Here is a 15796-nt window from a genome sequence, read left to right as displayed (position 1 = left end):
ATGTGGATATAGTTTAAAGGTAATAATAAATCGTCAGTATTAAACTAGCAATACTATGTGCCATCTTACTGCTTAAAAGATACTTGCATTATTAAAGAGACTTATCTGATATAATTTGTTCAAGAACTTTCTAAATTCATACTTTCAACTGTATGTGAATAATCAAATCTTGTCCCAATGCCATATTTTGATCAATCTTTTTTTTTTTTAGTATCGACTTTTTCATTTTGGAAATCAAACCAGCATACTATATGTAGTTCAACAGGTCACACTTTTCGTTATACTTATAAACACTATTACTGAAATCTAAATCGTTTGTGATAATGCATGTACTTGTGGAGAGTTGTCTCATTGGCATTCATACCACATCTTCTTTTTTTTACGTGTTAAGGAGAAATAGTAAGTGAAAATTTATTAGATTTTATAAACATTGACATTTTTTAAATACATGTTCTGATTTTGAGCATTACCCAATATAATATCATCTAAATAAGTTTCATTTTGTTCTTTAAGTAGACCATTACTTTAGGACATCATCAACCAAGCATTATGATCCATTTCCCATCGGCATAATATCTTCCTCCTTTCTTTGTATATGACATCACCGACCTAATGTCATGATCGGTGCTACCAGTTAAACACAAACACCCCACCCTTTCGGAGTACCATATACCATTTCTGGTGTTTGTTTTGTTTCGTATAGTTCAATTTTGTGTTGTCTTTTGAGTTTTATGTAAAATTTTGTTTGAACGTTATGTTGTTCCGTATTGCATTTTGGATGTTTCATTTTTATTAATAACAATCAAGTTACATTAACATTTTATCATAAAGATTTATTTATCTAGTGTCCGTAATTAACCAGTGTCAATTGGTAAATTGTTATCGAAGTGCTGACAAATGTTATGTTCGAATCAAGATGTAACAGCTTCAACATCATACCACGCACTACGTAGATGTACATGCATATATACCTGGCTGTTCAGATATTCAAATACTACAGAAGAGGTAATACAACGATAAAAATTTCAATTCCAACTTAGAAATTTCAAAACAGGTTTGTCAATTGATAATTTATATCTTTTTTTATATATAAATTCGTCTAAAATGATGTGATATTGTTCTCACAGATATATCATGTATATTTGAAAAAAAAAATGACTAAAATGAACGACGGTCTGTGATACGTTCATGACATATGTAATTTGATAAATCAAACATCTATAAATGATTTATTGTCCTGAGATTACAACTATCCAAAGATGCCTATTTGTAGCACTATATTTTCATAAATTCAACTTTTCATGCTATGTGGATCTCAAAAGAAAATGGTGAAATATCTAAGATATCTCAATGAGAGTATTATATTTTGAATACAAATCACAGATTAATTGTTGGATGGGTTGATTGTGTCATATCTATAGTCAATTGGTCATTAGAGACATGTAATAGGTATCGGATGTTGTCGATTTCAGACGTGGAGTTGTGTTCGGAAACACAAAGATGTATCGAGTATTCATCGCCAGTGCAGTTGTTGGTAAGTTAATAATGTTTTGCCTATACATTTCGGTGACAATATTTTCTCCTAATTTCAAGTATCGTTAATCTATTTGGAAGGGAAAAATTAGGATAACAAATACAATAACTCAGAGAATTACATGAATTTCAAACAAAACAAAACAAAGTTGGTCGATAGGGTAAGCGTCAAATGTTATGTATCGTCACAAAAGTAAACATAAATAGCCATGTGTATCTGAACATCAAAGTAAAAGTATGAACAGTCAGTTAATCAGCTATATCTTTGATTTTAGTTTATTGTCAGACATGAATAAATATAACAATGAAAATGAGTATTAAAGTGAAATTGTTGTAATAATATTATCTCAAACGAATGCAATATTAAGAAAATGCTAAAAAATATACAACGTAATAATTATAATAAAAATATTGATACTATAACTTTCTTGTGTATTTGTAGTGATCTACATTGCTTCGGTACGTATATAAACATTAATGAAAGAATTTAAAAATATAATCCAATTTCAACTTTTATAAACAGTGTTGCTTATGAATGAACATTAATGTCTTTAAACATGCATCAGTCTTAAGTAACACAGCACACTTTGTTGATAATGAATGACGGGTATCGACGTGGTATTCTGCAATTTAATGAATATAAAATGAAGATTGGATTTTGAACTGATAGAAACGAACTAACGAAACAAATAAGCGGAACTGTAGTATTTCCTATGTTACATATATGACGTGCTACACTTTTCTCATCAGTGATGTTAGATTCAAAATGTATTGTTTCTACATGCTACCAGTTAGTCAATATCAAAGCTGATATTATTCAATAATGACATCGTTATTTATCAATGATTATGAACTGACTTGATTCACGACATGTTCGTTTCTCAAAATGTCCGTTGATAAATTCATCCGATGCATAAAACAATAAATAAGGTATCGTCGAATAAATTTAGTCAACCACTTGATCAATGCAACTGCATGTCACCATAATGCCCTAAAAGGTAATATTACTAAGCATTGTGGTCCTCTGGTTTCCAAAACAATGGTGTCTAGGGAAAGTTTGGATTGTTATTTTATCTCTTTTGTAATGTCTATCTTGATCACGACAGAATTGTTTTCACATCGTGATTGTATGATAAAAACCGTCGTCTTGTTTTAAAAACCCACCTTTTACTTCTTTATTCCCTTATGACAATTATCACTATTAGGAAAGTCTCTTTTCTTGGAAATTTGACTATGACAGTTGTATTACTAGTATCATTCTTCTACAAATAATAAACGTCAATGACATTCTTTTTGAGCAAACGGAGAAGTGTTGCTCTGTTTACTCTCACTTTTAAGGAGCTATTATGACTTTGTGACCTAATGATGTAATTGTCAAATTTCTTTTCTCGAAGTCGGTTAACTAGGTGATCGGATGTTGATAATTGTATCGTCACGAATTGGTTAATGTCTTTGAAAGGTAATTTAGTGATACGATTTGGATTATCATAATCACGGAAAACTGTTACAATTTTATTATCGTATAATGAAAATGTCTCCGTTTATTGATAGGAAATTGTGCATTTATCTAGACGAAATTATTTTATTTGGATTTGATAAAGAATATCTGAGGAATCAAAATTGAGAATGGAAAGTATTTTTTCAAATAATTTTATATAATCATTTAGGCTTTTTCGGCTGATACAAGTGTAAAAATCGTTAACGGTGACGATGCCAACATAGAAGATCATCAATGGATGGTCTCAATTCAGGTCAAAACTTATAGAGAGGCTGTCACTGAAACTCATGTTTGCGGAGGAGCAATTATTGACAGAAGTTGGGTTCTTACAGCTGCACATTGTGGAAACGCGTATGAGTAAGTTATTTATTTACAGTTAATGTATATATGTTAAATTTAAACATCACATTGCATTGTCGATCTAGGATTTCCTGCTTTTCTTTTGTAATTTCACCCTTTCAAAATATGTGTAATTTTCCATGAGTAAGATCTTGTACAAATAGGAAAAATGTCAAAGGCAAACTATAGATGATAATGTACTGAATAGATATTTAATCTGATATACTAATAAATAAACATTTAAACAAAATCTTCCATACAAAATATAATATGGTTTGAATCACCAGAGTGTTTTTCCACTTTTTATCTACAACTTTTTAATTTTGGGTTGATTTTCTTTTAAATTATTATTACAAAAATGACCAGATGGGTTACAGAGTTTTCTGAATCTGACCGAGTCAATTGATGGGCGCGCTATCAAATTGTTTCATCTACACTGTTATAAAACAGTTATAAATAAAGTGATACGTTGTCGTACATCAGTATACTTCGACTTTAAACAATGTCAAAGAATATTTTAAGTGTTCCCACTCTTCCATGGAAAAGCTTTTTGTTTGCTCTATATAATTTAAATACTCGTTATATCATCATGCTGCGATAAGTTTGACCGAAGCGATGTGGAGCTTGTAATCCAGTCTTTTGTTTATGTGTTACATTTTTGTTTTTGTTCATTTTATGTACATAAATAAGGGCGGTAGTTTTCTCGTTTGAATTGTTTTACATTGTCATTTCGGTGCCTTTTATTGCTGACTATGCGGTATGGGCTTTGCTCATTGTTGTCGGCCAAACAGTGACCCATAGTTTTCTATATCCATAAAATATTTTTCCATCGATGTAGTGGATATTTGTTAGATTTTTCAAGTCTTAACTTTTAAATGTTGATTGAAACTGTATCATTTGAAGCTTAAAAATTAAATGTATGGTGAAATATCACCTAAATCATATATTATATAGATCTAGGATCTTTCGAATGTGAGATCCATCTATTCTTTTTTTTCATGGCGTAACTATCACCTCTAACACTTGCACCTTTTATTAAAACAGGTGTTTTCTAGATCGACATTAAATCAGAAAATAAATACAAATAAAGTTAAGATACACGTCTTATTTGACAAAATATAAATAACGTTGACATCTTGGTTGTTAGTTTTATAACGTTCTAGAACTATTCCAATTTAACTTGGAAGATTGAACGTAGGTATGTTTTTCCTCAGACTTATTCGTCTTTTGTTTAACTGAAAAACTATGAAATTTATAAACGAATGATGCTCATAACTTGTTACGTGACATGCGTGATAATCTCTTCACAGGAATTTTCTTCATAACATGTGGTATACCTTGCCATTGATGTTGCAACGCTTGGTTGTGTTTGTTCAATGACGGAATAAGTGCTGACCTATTATACTCCTATCTATTTTCCATCATCATGATCATGGATTGATGGTCTTTAAATTCGAAATTGAGGTCAAGATATTATGCCAATCCGACAATTTAGACTATTTTCTTATGTTATAATTTCATGATCAAACTTGTTATACTAAAAGCTTTCAAATGCCACTAGCTTAAACCGGAGGTAGATAGTTTGTTTCAAAGATTCAATGTATACTGCAAACCATATATTTTAAGAATCCTTTTCAAACAGAAGTTACTAAACGGGTTAGATTAAGTGATATGTAGCTTTGAAAAAAATACACTTTGCCGATTGATGAAAATCGTACAGTGACCTACTCTGTGTTATTTGGTCTCTTGTTGAGAGCTGTCTTTTTTGCAAGCATACCACATCTTCTTTTAATTTAGTATATTAATACCTGTTTTCATAATAACGCTACAGTTCGATTTTATTTTTCATTTTAGTCCACTGGATATGAAAATAGTAGCTGGAAGCTCTTTTTTGAGTAAGATGAAAACACGTATACCCGTAAAAAAATACTATGAGGTATGGACTATAAGTAGTATATAATATATATACCCAACTATACATAGATATATGTGTGGATGTCATACTTTTCTTATGTAGTATTGAACAGTATTACTTCATACACAATTAACCACATATTCATTTTAAATGGTCATAATGACATTTAAAGCTTTTAAAACACTAACGAACTTTTTTTCCATGACAATCAGTCTTTAAGGGTTATATATAATAAGTCTCTGATTGAATAACAAGGGGCCATTTGACATTCTTTATTGTACAGCAAAAAAAAAAGAAGAAATGAGAATTGTTAAAAGCATGCTTCCTTTATGAAATAAATATTATAGTTATCGAAGAACCGGTCATTATCGTGATACACGAACTGCCCGAAGGACAGTTTTATTGACTGCGACAGCGATAACGACCTCACCTACGGCAAAGTCATAGTCGCTTTCTTAGTCGATACCACTGTCCTGTGATCATTCCATATTACGATCATGACCAGTTTTTCAATTATATATCAATATACTAAATAAATAAATGATTGGGAATACGTTAAAGTAATAAAAAGTCAAGAGAATTTCAGAACGAAATTTGGTTCCGAACAATATCTATCACGCTTTGTGCATGCAGACTCCACGCGGCCTTCACGTGATTTTACTATTTTTACAATAATTGCATAGTAACCAAATGCACTTGATTCAACCTTTACTAATAATGCAACATTTTTGACCTGGTCGTGATTAATGTCCTATAATAAGAACCCATGCAGCTTTCACCTGATTCTCTATTTATAGAAAAATGTCAGAGTAACCTGTCCATATGAACTTGATTGATTCTTATCATGTTATTTATATGGAGCGCCTAAATAAATATCTTATTAACAGAATTTGTAGTGTCAGAAGTTAATTTATATTTATTTATTTATGGCATCTTAAACTGTAAATGCATACTATACGCTGTTATACCCCAATATAAAAAAGAGAACAAACATAAAGAATACAGACCAATGACATGATAATGGGAAGCATACAGAAATTCGCGACTTCCATCGAAACAGTCTTTAAGCAACAGTTGCTATTAGCTCATTGGTGAAGGTCGAAAATGCTTCATTTTACATATTTTTTAGAGCAACTTCTAAATATAATGCATTTGATTTCGCTCATTGTTGAAGGCCGTAAATGCTTCACTTTTCATATTTTTAAACAAATTCGAACTAAATATAATGCATGTGATTTTTCTCATTGTTGAAGGCCGCAAATGCTTCACTTTTCAAATTTTGCTGTGTCCATATCAACGGCAGCCATTTTGACCTTTTTCAAAAGAGATGTCAAAAACATTTCACTTAAGTCTAATATTCTGTCAGAACATGCTACTTTTACGTTGTTCCCCCAAAGGTTTCACTTTTTTTGCTGCATGCAAACTCCAAGCAGCCTTCACTTGATTTTCAGAATTTTGAGATTGAAAAATCCCGATGTATCCGAGTATTTAAGAACAATCCCGAAACAACCGAATGAACTTTCGTCAGGCTTTATTATATATCAACATACTAAATAAATAAATGATTGGGAATACGTTAAAGTAATAAAAAGTCAAGAGAATTTCAGAACGCAATTTGGTTCCGAACAATATCTATCACGCTTTGTGCATGCAGACTCCACGCGGCCTTCACGTGATTTTACTATTTTTTCAATAATTGCATAGTAACCAAATGCACTTGATTCAACCTTTACTAATAATGCAACATTTTTGACCTGGTCGTGATTAACCCAGTAAACACACGACGTACTCCCAACGTCGGTTAATGGTCGTCTGAACGTCATGTCTTAATTGTACGTCGTACCAACGTTGTGGGAACTTAAAAACCCAACGTTGGATGCAGACGTAGAGACGACGTTATAAAATTACGTCGGATTTACGTAAATTTAGTACCCTGTCAGGACGTAACATTTTATTACGTTGTGACGACGTGCTTATAACTGTCATAATCCGACGTAACATTTTGTTACGTTCTGTCAACATTATAATAACGTAGTGAACAGACCCTGTAAATACCAGCTAGCACATTAAAATCTGGTTTTATGGGAGAATTTTGTGGTTATGAGTCTTTCTAGATACATCATTCACCTTCATTGAAATGTGCTAACGATTTTTTCGATTTTCAAAATATCCCCCCTTTTTCACCGCACAGACATATTAACTAAAATTATTTGCACCAAAATATCCAAGAAAATATTACAAATTCAAATTAAATGTTCTCATATAAATATTTTATATGAATATTTATTGTTTAATATATACCATTATCAAGTTTTGTCATTTATTATTTTTAATAATTTTATAATCGTTTTATAATAGTGCACGTTCAGCAGTCCTCGGGTTTTACCGCCGCATACTACGAAAACTCTGAGCATGCGCACTTTTACCGCCTGAATTTTGAAAACAGTGATAAAAGTTGCAGTGAAATATTTATCTCGATTCAGATTCCAGAACAAAGAAAAAGGTAAAATATAAATTGCACATTACTTCAAAAAGGTTTTCCATGATAACAATAAGTATAATTCAAGAAAATATAACATCTGTTGCCGTGTAGGGCGCCTTGTTCAAATCTGTTGACTCATTGACTGGTTACCGAGTTGAAATATGATACTTCTTCTTTTAATGTCAATATATTATTGCACTGGTACATTGTACAGGATATTTAAGCCAACATATGTGTTATATGAATCCATTTTTCAAACTTCTCCATAAACTTTTAAGATATATTAAGCAATTGACTATAGAAAGTAAAAAAGGGGGAGGGCAATTGTTTTCTCTCCATGACACCTCCTATAATCCTTATATATTTAAAAGCTGTAAGTTTTTTTTGCACTTATTTTTAAATATTGTTGGAATCATAAAAGACTGATCAATATCACAAATGCGAAGCTACATTTTATTTTAGATATCTCTGTACATAACAAACTCGCCCCATTACCTGATTATAATCTCAGCACATTACAAACTTGCCACATTTAATACAATCTCGGCACATTACAAACTTGGCATATTACAAACTCGTCCTATTAATGATAATACTACATGTAACACAAGTCGCAAGCGTGAAGACTGTATCACTGGTGGAATATTTGCCACTGAACATAACGAAACCAACAATCAATCAATGTTTAACTGGGTCTGACATAGGAATAGACAATTTTACCAATAAAAACTGTCATAAATAGGCGTCACAGAAACTTTTTTAAAAAAGCCTTCCAAGATGTCATAATTATTTAGACTAAGATCCACGTGCACATACCAGTTGGGAAAAGTTGGGTAAAATTATCCTTTTGTTAGGGTAAAACCCAGTTTACTGGAGTTAAAAAAAACAGTATATAGCGAAGTCTTATTTGCTTTTCAATTATGGTATGGAATGCATGTACATTTTTTTACTTACCTGGTTCTCCCAAAGATTTGTTGGACTGACACACATGTAGTATGTACACAGACTGATCAATATAGAAGATAATTGATTGTATTTATTATTTTTTTCCAGAATCTTGTATAAAAATCCACAGATCTTATGTCAATGTAAGCATGTACATGTACCAGATCAAAAAGATGGACCAAGATATAAAAAGGTAAACACCATGATCAGTTGATCAGCTCTTTTTATGCCCTCCTTCACTGGGCCATATGGTTTTACTCTTGTACTGTATGTACATACATGTACATGAACATTGAACTCAAAATTGGTTTCTGAACACTAACTTTAGTTTGCCTGAACCACATGTTATGAAATTTATACACAATGCTTGTTATCATAAAACGCAGAGTTTGATTTTTGAGACCATCTGTTTACCTGTTCTTTATAAGTTACTAGTATGTCCTTCAATGATAACATCATTTGTGGCTCATGGACACTTTATTCTTTAATTAATTTTATATATTAAATTATAATTTGTTCATTTATAGATAATAATAAGATTGCGTTCATTGGCATATATGATATACACAACAGCCTGGTGGATTTTGTTTTTTTTCACCGGCCCACCGTGAACAGTCCACCTGTGCCCATTCCAGCTATAATTCTTTTTTTGTAAGAAATATTGATTATAATTGCTTATCTGATTTTTTCAATTGATTGTAAGTTTGCAAGTCTTTTGATTTAACAAGCTAGTAATTTTACCCACCCGGTGCTCACTCCCACTGTGAACGGGTAGACAAAGCAAAATCCACCTGAGCTGTAGTGTAAGGTCTTGCTGTTATGATGTGAATAATAAATTTATTAACATGTTAGATTAAGGTAAAATCCTAAGAATATCTTAAATGAATTGATGAATGACAATTTTGAGAAACCATACTTCCTTTTAATACGGAGGTGGTTGTTTTTGAAATACCAAGATGCAAATTAAAGGGAGTGTTGTTCTTATATATTTTTTATTCTGTCTGTGCTGGGGGTTAAAAAAAAGATTGTCCCTGGGGTTGAAAACAGTTTTATATGAAACAACCATAATTTCATTAACATATTTTCTTTTAAACAAGGACAAAGGTTAACTAAAAGTTATAAACTATCATATTCTGCTGAAATTATGTTCAAATTTCTAACATACATTATCAAAATATGTATATAAAATTGGCAGATACAAACATCTCAGTAACAACACAACATGATTATGAATCTGCAAGATTTATTATACCACCGAACGGGCATAAAAAAATTGATTATGTTTAAACAAGGATATTTTTTAAGAACTGCTGTTATTCCTAAGTTGGGATAAAAAAAACTATTTTATAATATATGAATTTTTTTTCAGAGACTGGAAACCAACACAAGACCAGCTGATGAGAGGGCAGAAAACCAAAACTTTGAATGCTATGTATACAACCAACACAAGACTAGAATTTGGAATAAAATTTCAAAAAATCAGAAACATACTATTATTTTATTTTTGGTTCATGTACATAAGAAAAAAGAAGTCCTAACTTTTGGATCGGTCTTTCTCTGGTATGTCAATGGAAAAAGCAATAGTTAGTTTGATTAAATTTCAGTTATTTTCTTCATTTAGGGATATTTTTAGAAGTGTGTATAAGTTGGTCGTGTGGTCTAGTGGGATGGCTGCTGTGAAGGCGATTTGGTGTCACGATATCATAGTAGCACGAGTTTGAATCTCGGCGAGGGAAGAACAAAAAAATTGTGAAAGCAAATTTACAGACCTAACATTGTTAGGTTGATGTTTAGACGAGTTGTATAAGTTGTGTAGAAATATATATTTGAAAACTACAAACTTTGGGGACTTTTCCAATCATTTTTTGTAGCCTGTTCTTGTGTAGGTAATCCAGCTGAATGATTCTACAGTACATATTAAGGTATATGTGGTAGTTTTTTGTACTTCTGAATAATTCATTAAAAAATGTTTCCATTGTCAAAATGAAATCTACATTCTAGAATTTCCGCCGTCATATAGTGACTCTATTAGTCTAGGACACTGAAACCCTAAACATTTGGAAGTTGCAGCATGTACCAAAGTGTCATGTTGAAGGCTGTACATTTACCATAACTGCTAACATATTTAATATTTGATTTTAGGAAAGAGTGTTGTCTCATTGGCCATCATACAAAATCTCGTCTTTTGAATAGTATTATGTGTTAAATTTTTGAAGGAAAGTTGCTTTTGTTAAATGATGAGTAAATCTTGTACTTCAGTATTGCAAAAAATAAAAATAAATCTTTAACCTTAAAACTGTGTGAATCATGAATTGGACAAAATACATTTGATATTTAAAGCTGACTAAAAGGTAAAAAAAACCAACTCTTTTGTGACTATATTGGAAACTGCTGGCAGTTTGGAAGTAAAGCATTTATCAACATTGTTGTCGTTTTTTATATATATATATAGATGAGACTGTTGGTTTTCCTGTTTGAATGGTTTTACACAAGTTATTTTGGGGCCCTTTATATCTTGTTGTTTGGTGTGAGTCAAGACTCCGTGTTGAAGGCTGCACCTTGACCGTTAATGGTTTACTTTTATAAATTGTGATTTGGATGGAGAGTTGTCTTATTGGCACTCATACCACATCTTCCTATATCTATTGTGTCCATCTTGCCTACATTGAACATTTTACAACTAATAAACAGGTGAAAAGAAGAAAATATAGACCCTGTTTACTTCTTCAATGAAATTTTATTGCTCTTATCAATCAAATGAGGACAAGGGTCATTTACAGCTGAGTTGCAACGTTGTCACAACGTCCTATGAAAGTCATAAATTACGTCACAAATTACGTTGTGACAACGTTGTGTGGATGGTTGTCAGCACGTGCCTTGGAGTTCACAAAATTACGTTGTACCGACCTAATTTCACTACGTTGTCACAACAATAGTATTACGTTGTCACGACGTAATGCCAACGTTGGATTGTTTACTGGGAATGTCCTATAATAAGAACCCATGCAGCTTTCACCTGATTCTCTATTTATAGAAAAATGTCAGAGTAACCTGTCCATATGAACTTGATTGATTCTTATCATGATATTTATATGGAGCGCCTAAATAAATATCTTATTAACAGAATTTGTAGTGTCAGAAGTTAATTTATATTTATTTATTTATGGCATCTTAAACTGTAAATGCATACTATACGCTGTTATACCCCAATATAAAAAATAGAACAAAAATAAAGAATACAGACCAATGACATGATAATGGGAAGCATACAGAAATTCGCGACTTCCATCGAAACAGTCTTTAAGCAACAGTTGCTATTAGCTCATTGGTGAAGGTCGAAAATGCTTCATTTTACATATTTTTTAAAGCAACTTCTAAATATAATGCATTTGGTTTCGCTCATTGTTGAAGGCCGTAAATGCTTCACTTTTCATATTTTTTAAACAAATTGGAACTAAATATAATGCATGTGATTTTTCTCATTGTTGAAGGCCGCAAATGCTTCACTTTTCAAATTTTGCTGTGTCCATATCAACGGCAGCCATTTTGACCTTTTTCAAAAGAGATTTCAAAAACATTTCACTTAAGTCTAATATTCTGTCAGAACATGCTACTTTTACGTTGTTCCCCCAAAGGTTTCACTTTTTTTGCTGCATGCAAACTCCAAGCAGCCTTCACTTGATTTTCAGAATTTTGAGATTGAAAAATCCCGATGTATCCGAGTATTTAAGAACAATCCCGAAACAACCGAATGAACTTTCGTCAGGCTTTATTATATATCAATATACTAAATAAATAAATGATTGGGAATACGTTAAAGTAATAAAAAGTCAAGAGAATTTCAGAACGAAATTTGGTTCCGAACAATATCTATCACGCTTTGTGCATGCAGACTCCACGCGGCCTTCACGTGATTTTACTATTTTTACAATAATTGCATAGTAACCAAATGCACTTGATTCAACCTTTACTAATAATGCAACATTTTTGACCTGGTCGTGATTAATGTCCTATAATAAGAACCCATGCAGCTTTCACCTGATTCTCTATTTATAGAAAAATGTCAGAGTAACCTGTCCATATGAACTTGATTGATTCTTATCATGTTATTTATATGGAGCGCCTAAATAAATATCTTATTAACAGAATTTGTAGTGTCAGAAGTTAATTTATATTTATTTATTTATGGCATCTTAAACTCTAAATGCATACTATACGCTGTTATACCCCAATATAAAAAATAGAACAAAAATAAAGAATACCGACCAATGACATGATAATGGGAAGCATACAGAAATTCGCGACTTCCATCGAAACAGTCTTTAAGCAACAGTTGCTATTAGCTCATTGGTGAAGGTCGAAAATGCTTCATTTTACATATTTTTTAGAGCAACTTCTAAATATAATGCATTTGGTTTCGCTCATTGTTGAAGGCCGTAAATGCTTCACTTTTCATATTTTTTAAACAAATTGGAACTAAATATAATGCATGTGATTTTTCTCATTGTTGAAGGCCGCAAATGCTTCACTTTTCAAATTTTGCTGTGTCCATATCAACGGCAGCCATTTTGACCTTTTTCAAAAGAGATGTCAAAAACATTTCACTTAAGTCTAATATTCTGTCAGAACATGCTACTTTTACGTTGTTCCCCCAAAGGTTTCACTTTTTTTGCTGCATGCAAACTCCAAGCAGCCTTTACTTGATTTTCAGAATTTTGAGATTGAAAAATCCCGATGTATCCGAGTATTTAAGAACAATCCCGAAACAACCGAATGAACTTTCGTCAGGCTTTATTATATATCAATATACTAAATAAATAAATGATTGGGAATACGTTAAAGTAATAAAAAGTCAAGAGAATTTTAGAACGCAATTTGGTTCCGAACAATATCTATCACGCTTTGTGCATGCAGACTCCACGCGGCATTCACGTGATATTACTATTTTTACAATAATTGCATAGTAACCAAATGCACTTGATTCAACCTTTACTAATAATGCAACATTTTTGACCTGGTCGTGATTAATGTCCTATAATAAGAACCCATGCAGCTTTCACCTGATTCTCTATTTATAGAAAAATGTCAGAGTAACCTGTCCATATGAACTTGATTGATTCTTATCATGTTATTTATATGGAGCGCCTAAATAAATATCTTATTAACAGAATTTGTAGTGTCAGAAGTTAATTTATATTTATTTATTTATGGCATCTTAAACTGTAAATGCATACTATACGCTGTTATACCCCAATATAAAAAAAGAGAACAAAAATAAAGAATACAGACCAATGACATGATAATGGGAAGCATACAGAAATTCGCGACTTCCATCGAAACAGTCTTTAAGCAACAGTTGCTATTAGCTCATTGGTGAAGGTCGAAAATGCTTCATTTTACATATTTTTTAGAGCAACTTCTAAATATAATGCATTTGGTTTCGCTCATTGTTGAAGGCCGTAAATGCTTCACTTTTCATATTTTTTAAACAAATTTTAACTAAATATAATGCATGTCATTTTTCTCATTGTTGAAGGCCGCAAATGCTTCACTTTTCAAATTTTGCTGTGTCCATATCAACGGCAGCCATTTTGACCTTTTTCAAAAGAGATGTCAAAAACATTTCACTTAAGTCTAAAATTCTGTCAGAACATGCTACTTTTACGTTGTTTCCCCAAAGGTTTCACTTTTTTTGCTGCATGCAAACTCCAAGCAGCCTTCACTTGATTTTCAGAATTTTGAGATTGAAAAATCCCGATGTATCCGAGTATTTAAGAACAATCCCGAAACAACCGAATGAACTTTCGTCAGGCTTTATTATATATCAATATACTAAATAAATAAATGATTGGGAATACGTTAAAGTAATAAAAAGTCAAGAGAATTTCAGAACGAAATTTGGTTCCGAACAATATCTATCACGCTTTGTGCATGCAGACTCCACGCGGCCTTCACGTGATTTTACTATTTTTACAATAATTGCATAGTAACCAAATGCACTTGATTCAACCTTTACTAATAATGCAACATTTTTGACCTGGTCGTGATTAATGTCCTATAATAAGAACCCATGCAGCTTTCACCTGATTCTTTATTTATAGAAAAATGTCAGAGTAACCTGTCCATATGAACTTGATTGATTCTTATCATGTTATTTATATGGAGCGCCTAAATAAATATCTTATTAACAGAATTTGTAGTGTCAGAAGTTAATTTATATTTATTTATTTATGGCATCTTAAACTGTAAATGCAAACTATACGCTGTTATACCCCAATATAAAAAAGAGAACAAAAATAAAGAATACAGACCAATGACATGATAATGGGAAGCATACAGAAATTCGCGACTTCCATCGAAACAGTCTTTAAGCAACAGTTGCTATTAGCTCATTGGTGAAGGTCGAAAATGCTTCATTTTACATATTTTTTAGAGCAACTTCTAAATATAATGCATTTGGTTTCGCTCATTGTTGAAGGCCGTAAATGCTTCACTTTTCATATTTTTTAAACAAATTGGAACTAAATATAATGCATGTGATTTTTCTCATTGTTGAAGGCCGCAAATGCTTCACTTTTCAAATTTTGCTGTGTCCATATCAACGGCAGCCTTTTTGACCTTTTTCAAAAGAGATGTCAAAAACATTTCACTTAAGTCTAATATTCTGTCAGAACATGCTACTTTTACGTTGTTCCCCCAAAGGTTTCACTTTTTTTGCTGCATGCAAACTCCAAGCAGCCTTCACTTGATTTTCAGAATTTTGAGATTGAAAAATCCCGATGTATCCGAGTATTTAAGAACAATCCCGAAACAACCGAATGAACTTTCGTCAGGCTTTATTATATATCAATATACTAAATAAATAAATGATTGGGAATACATTAAAGTAATAAAAAGTCAAGAGAATTTCAGAACGCAATTTGGTTCCGAACAATATCTATCACGCTTTGTGCATGCAGACTCCACGCGGCCTTCACGTGATTTTACTATTTTTACAATAATTGCATAGTAACCAAATGCACTTGATTCAACCTTTACTAATAATGCAACATTTTTGACCTGGTCGTGATTAATGTCCTATAAT

The 15796-nt window shown here is 31.9% G+C and overlaps 1 protein-coding gene across 1 annotated transcript in view; it reads left to right on the top strand.

The window, feature by feature from the left end:
* The first annotated feature begins 1493 nt into the window (after nucleotides 1–1493).
* LOC134701144 (chymotrypsinogen A-like) overlaps nucleotides 1494–15796 on the top strand; it is a 35573-nt gene continuing 21270 nt past the window's right edge. Inside the window, exons 1-4 of the mRNA XM_063562289.1 lie at nucleotides 1494–1534; nucleotides 1976–1992; nucleotides 3201–3388; nucleotides 5225–5306. Of these exons, the coding sequence (XP_063418359.1) occupies nucleotides 1501–1534; nucleotides 1976–1992; nucleotides 3201–3388; nucleotides 5225–5306 (321 nt within the window). The 5' untranslated portion in view covers nucleotides 1494–1500. The remainder of the gene's footprint in view (nucleotides 1535–1975; nucleotides 1993–3200; nucleotides 3389–5224; nucleotides 5307–15796) is intronic.

This window comes from Mytilus trossulus, unplaced genomic scaffold, assembly GCF_036588685.1.
Source record: "Mytilus trossulus isolate FHL-02 unplaced genomic scaffold, PNRI_Mtr1.1.1.hap1 h1tg000220l__unscaffolded, whole genome shotgun sequence".
Lineage (NCBI taxonomy): Eukaryota > Metazoa > Mollusca > Bivalvia > Mytilida > Mytilidae > Mytilus > Mytilus trossulus.
The sequence above is the reverse complement of the archived record's forward strand: the minus strand, read 5'-3'. Positions and strand labels throughout refer to the sequence as shown.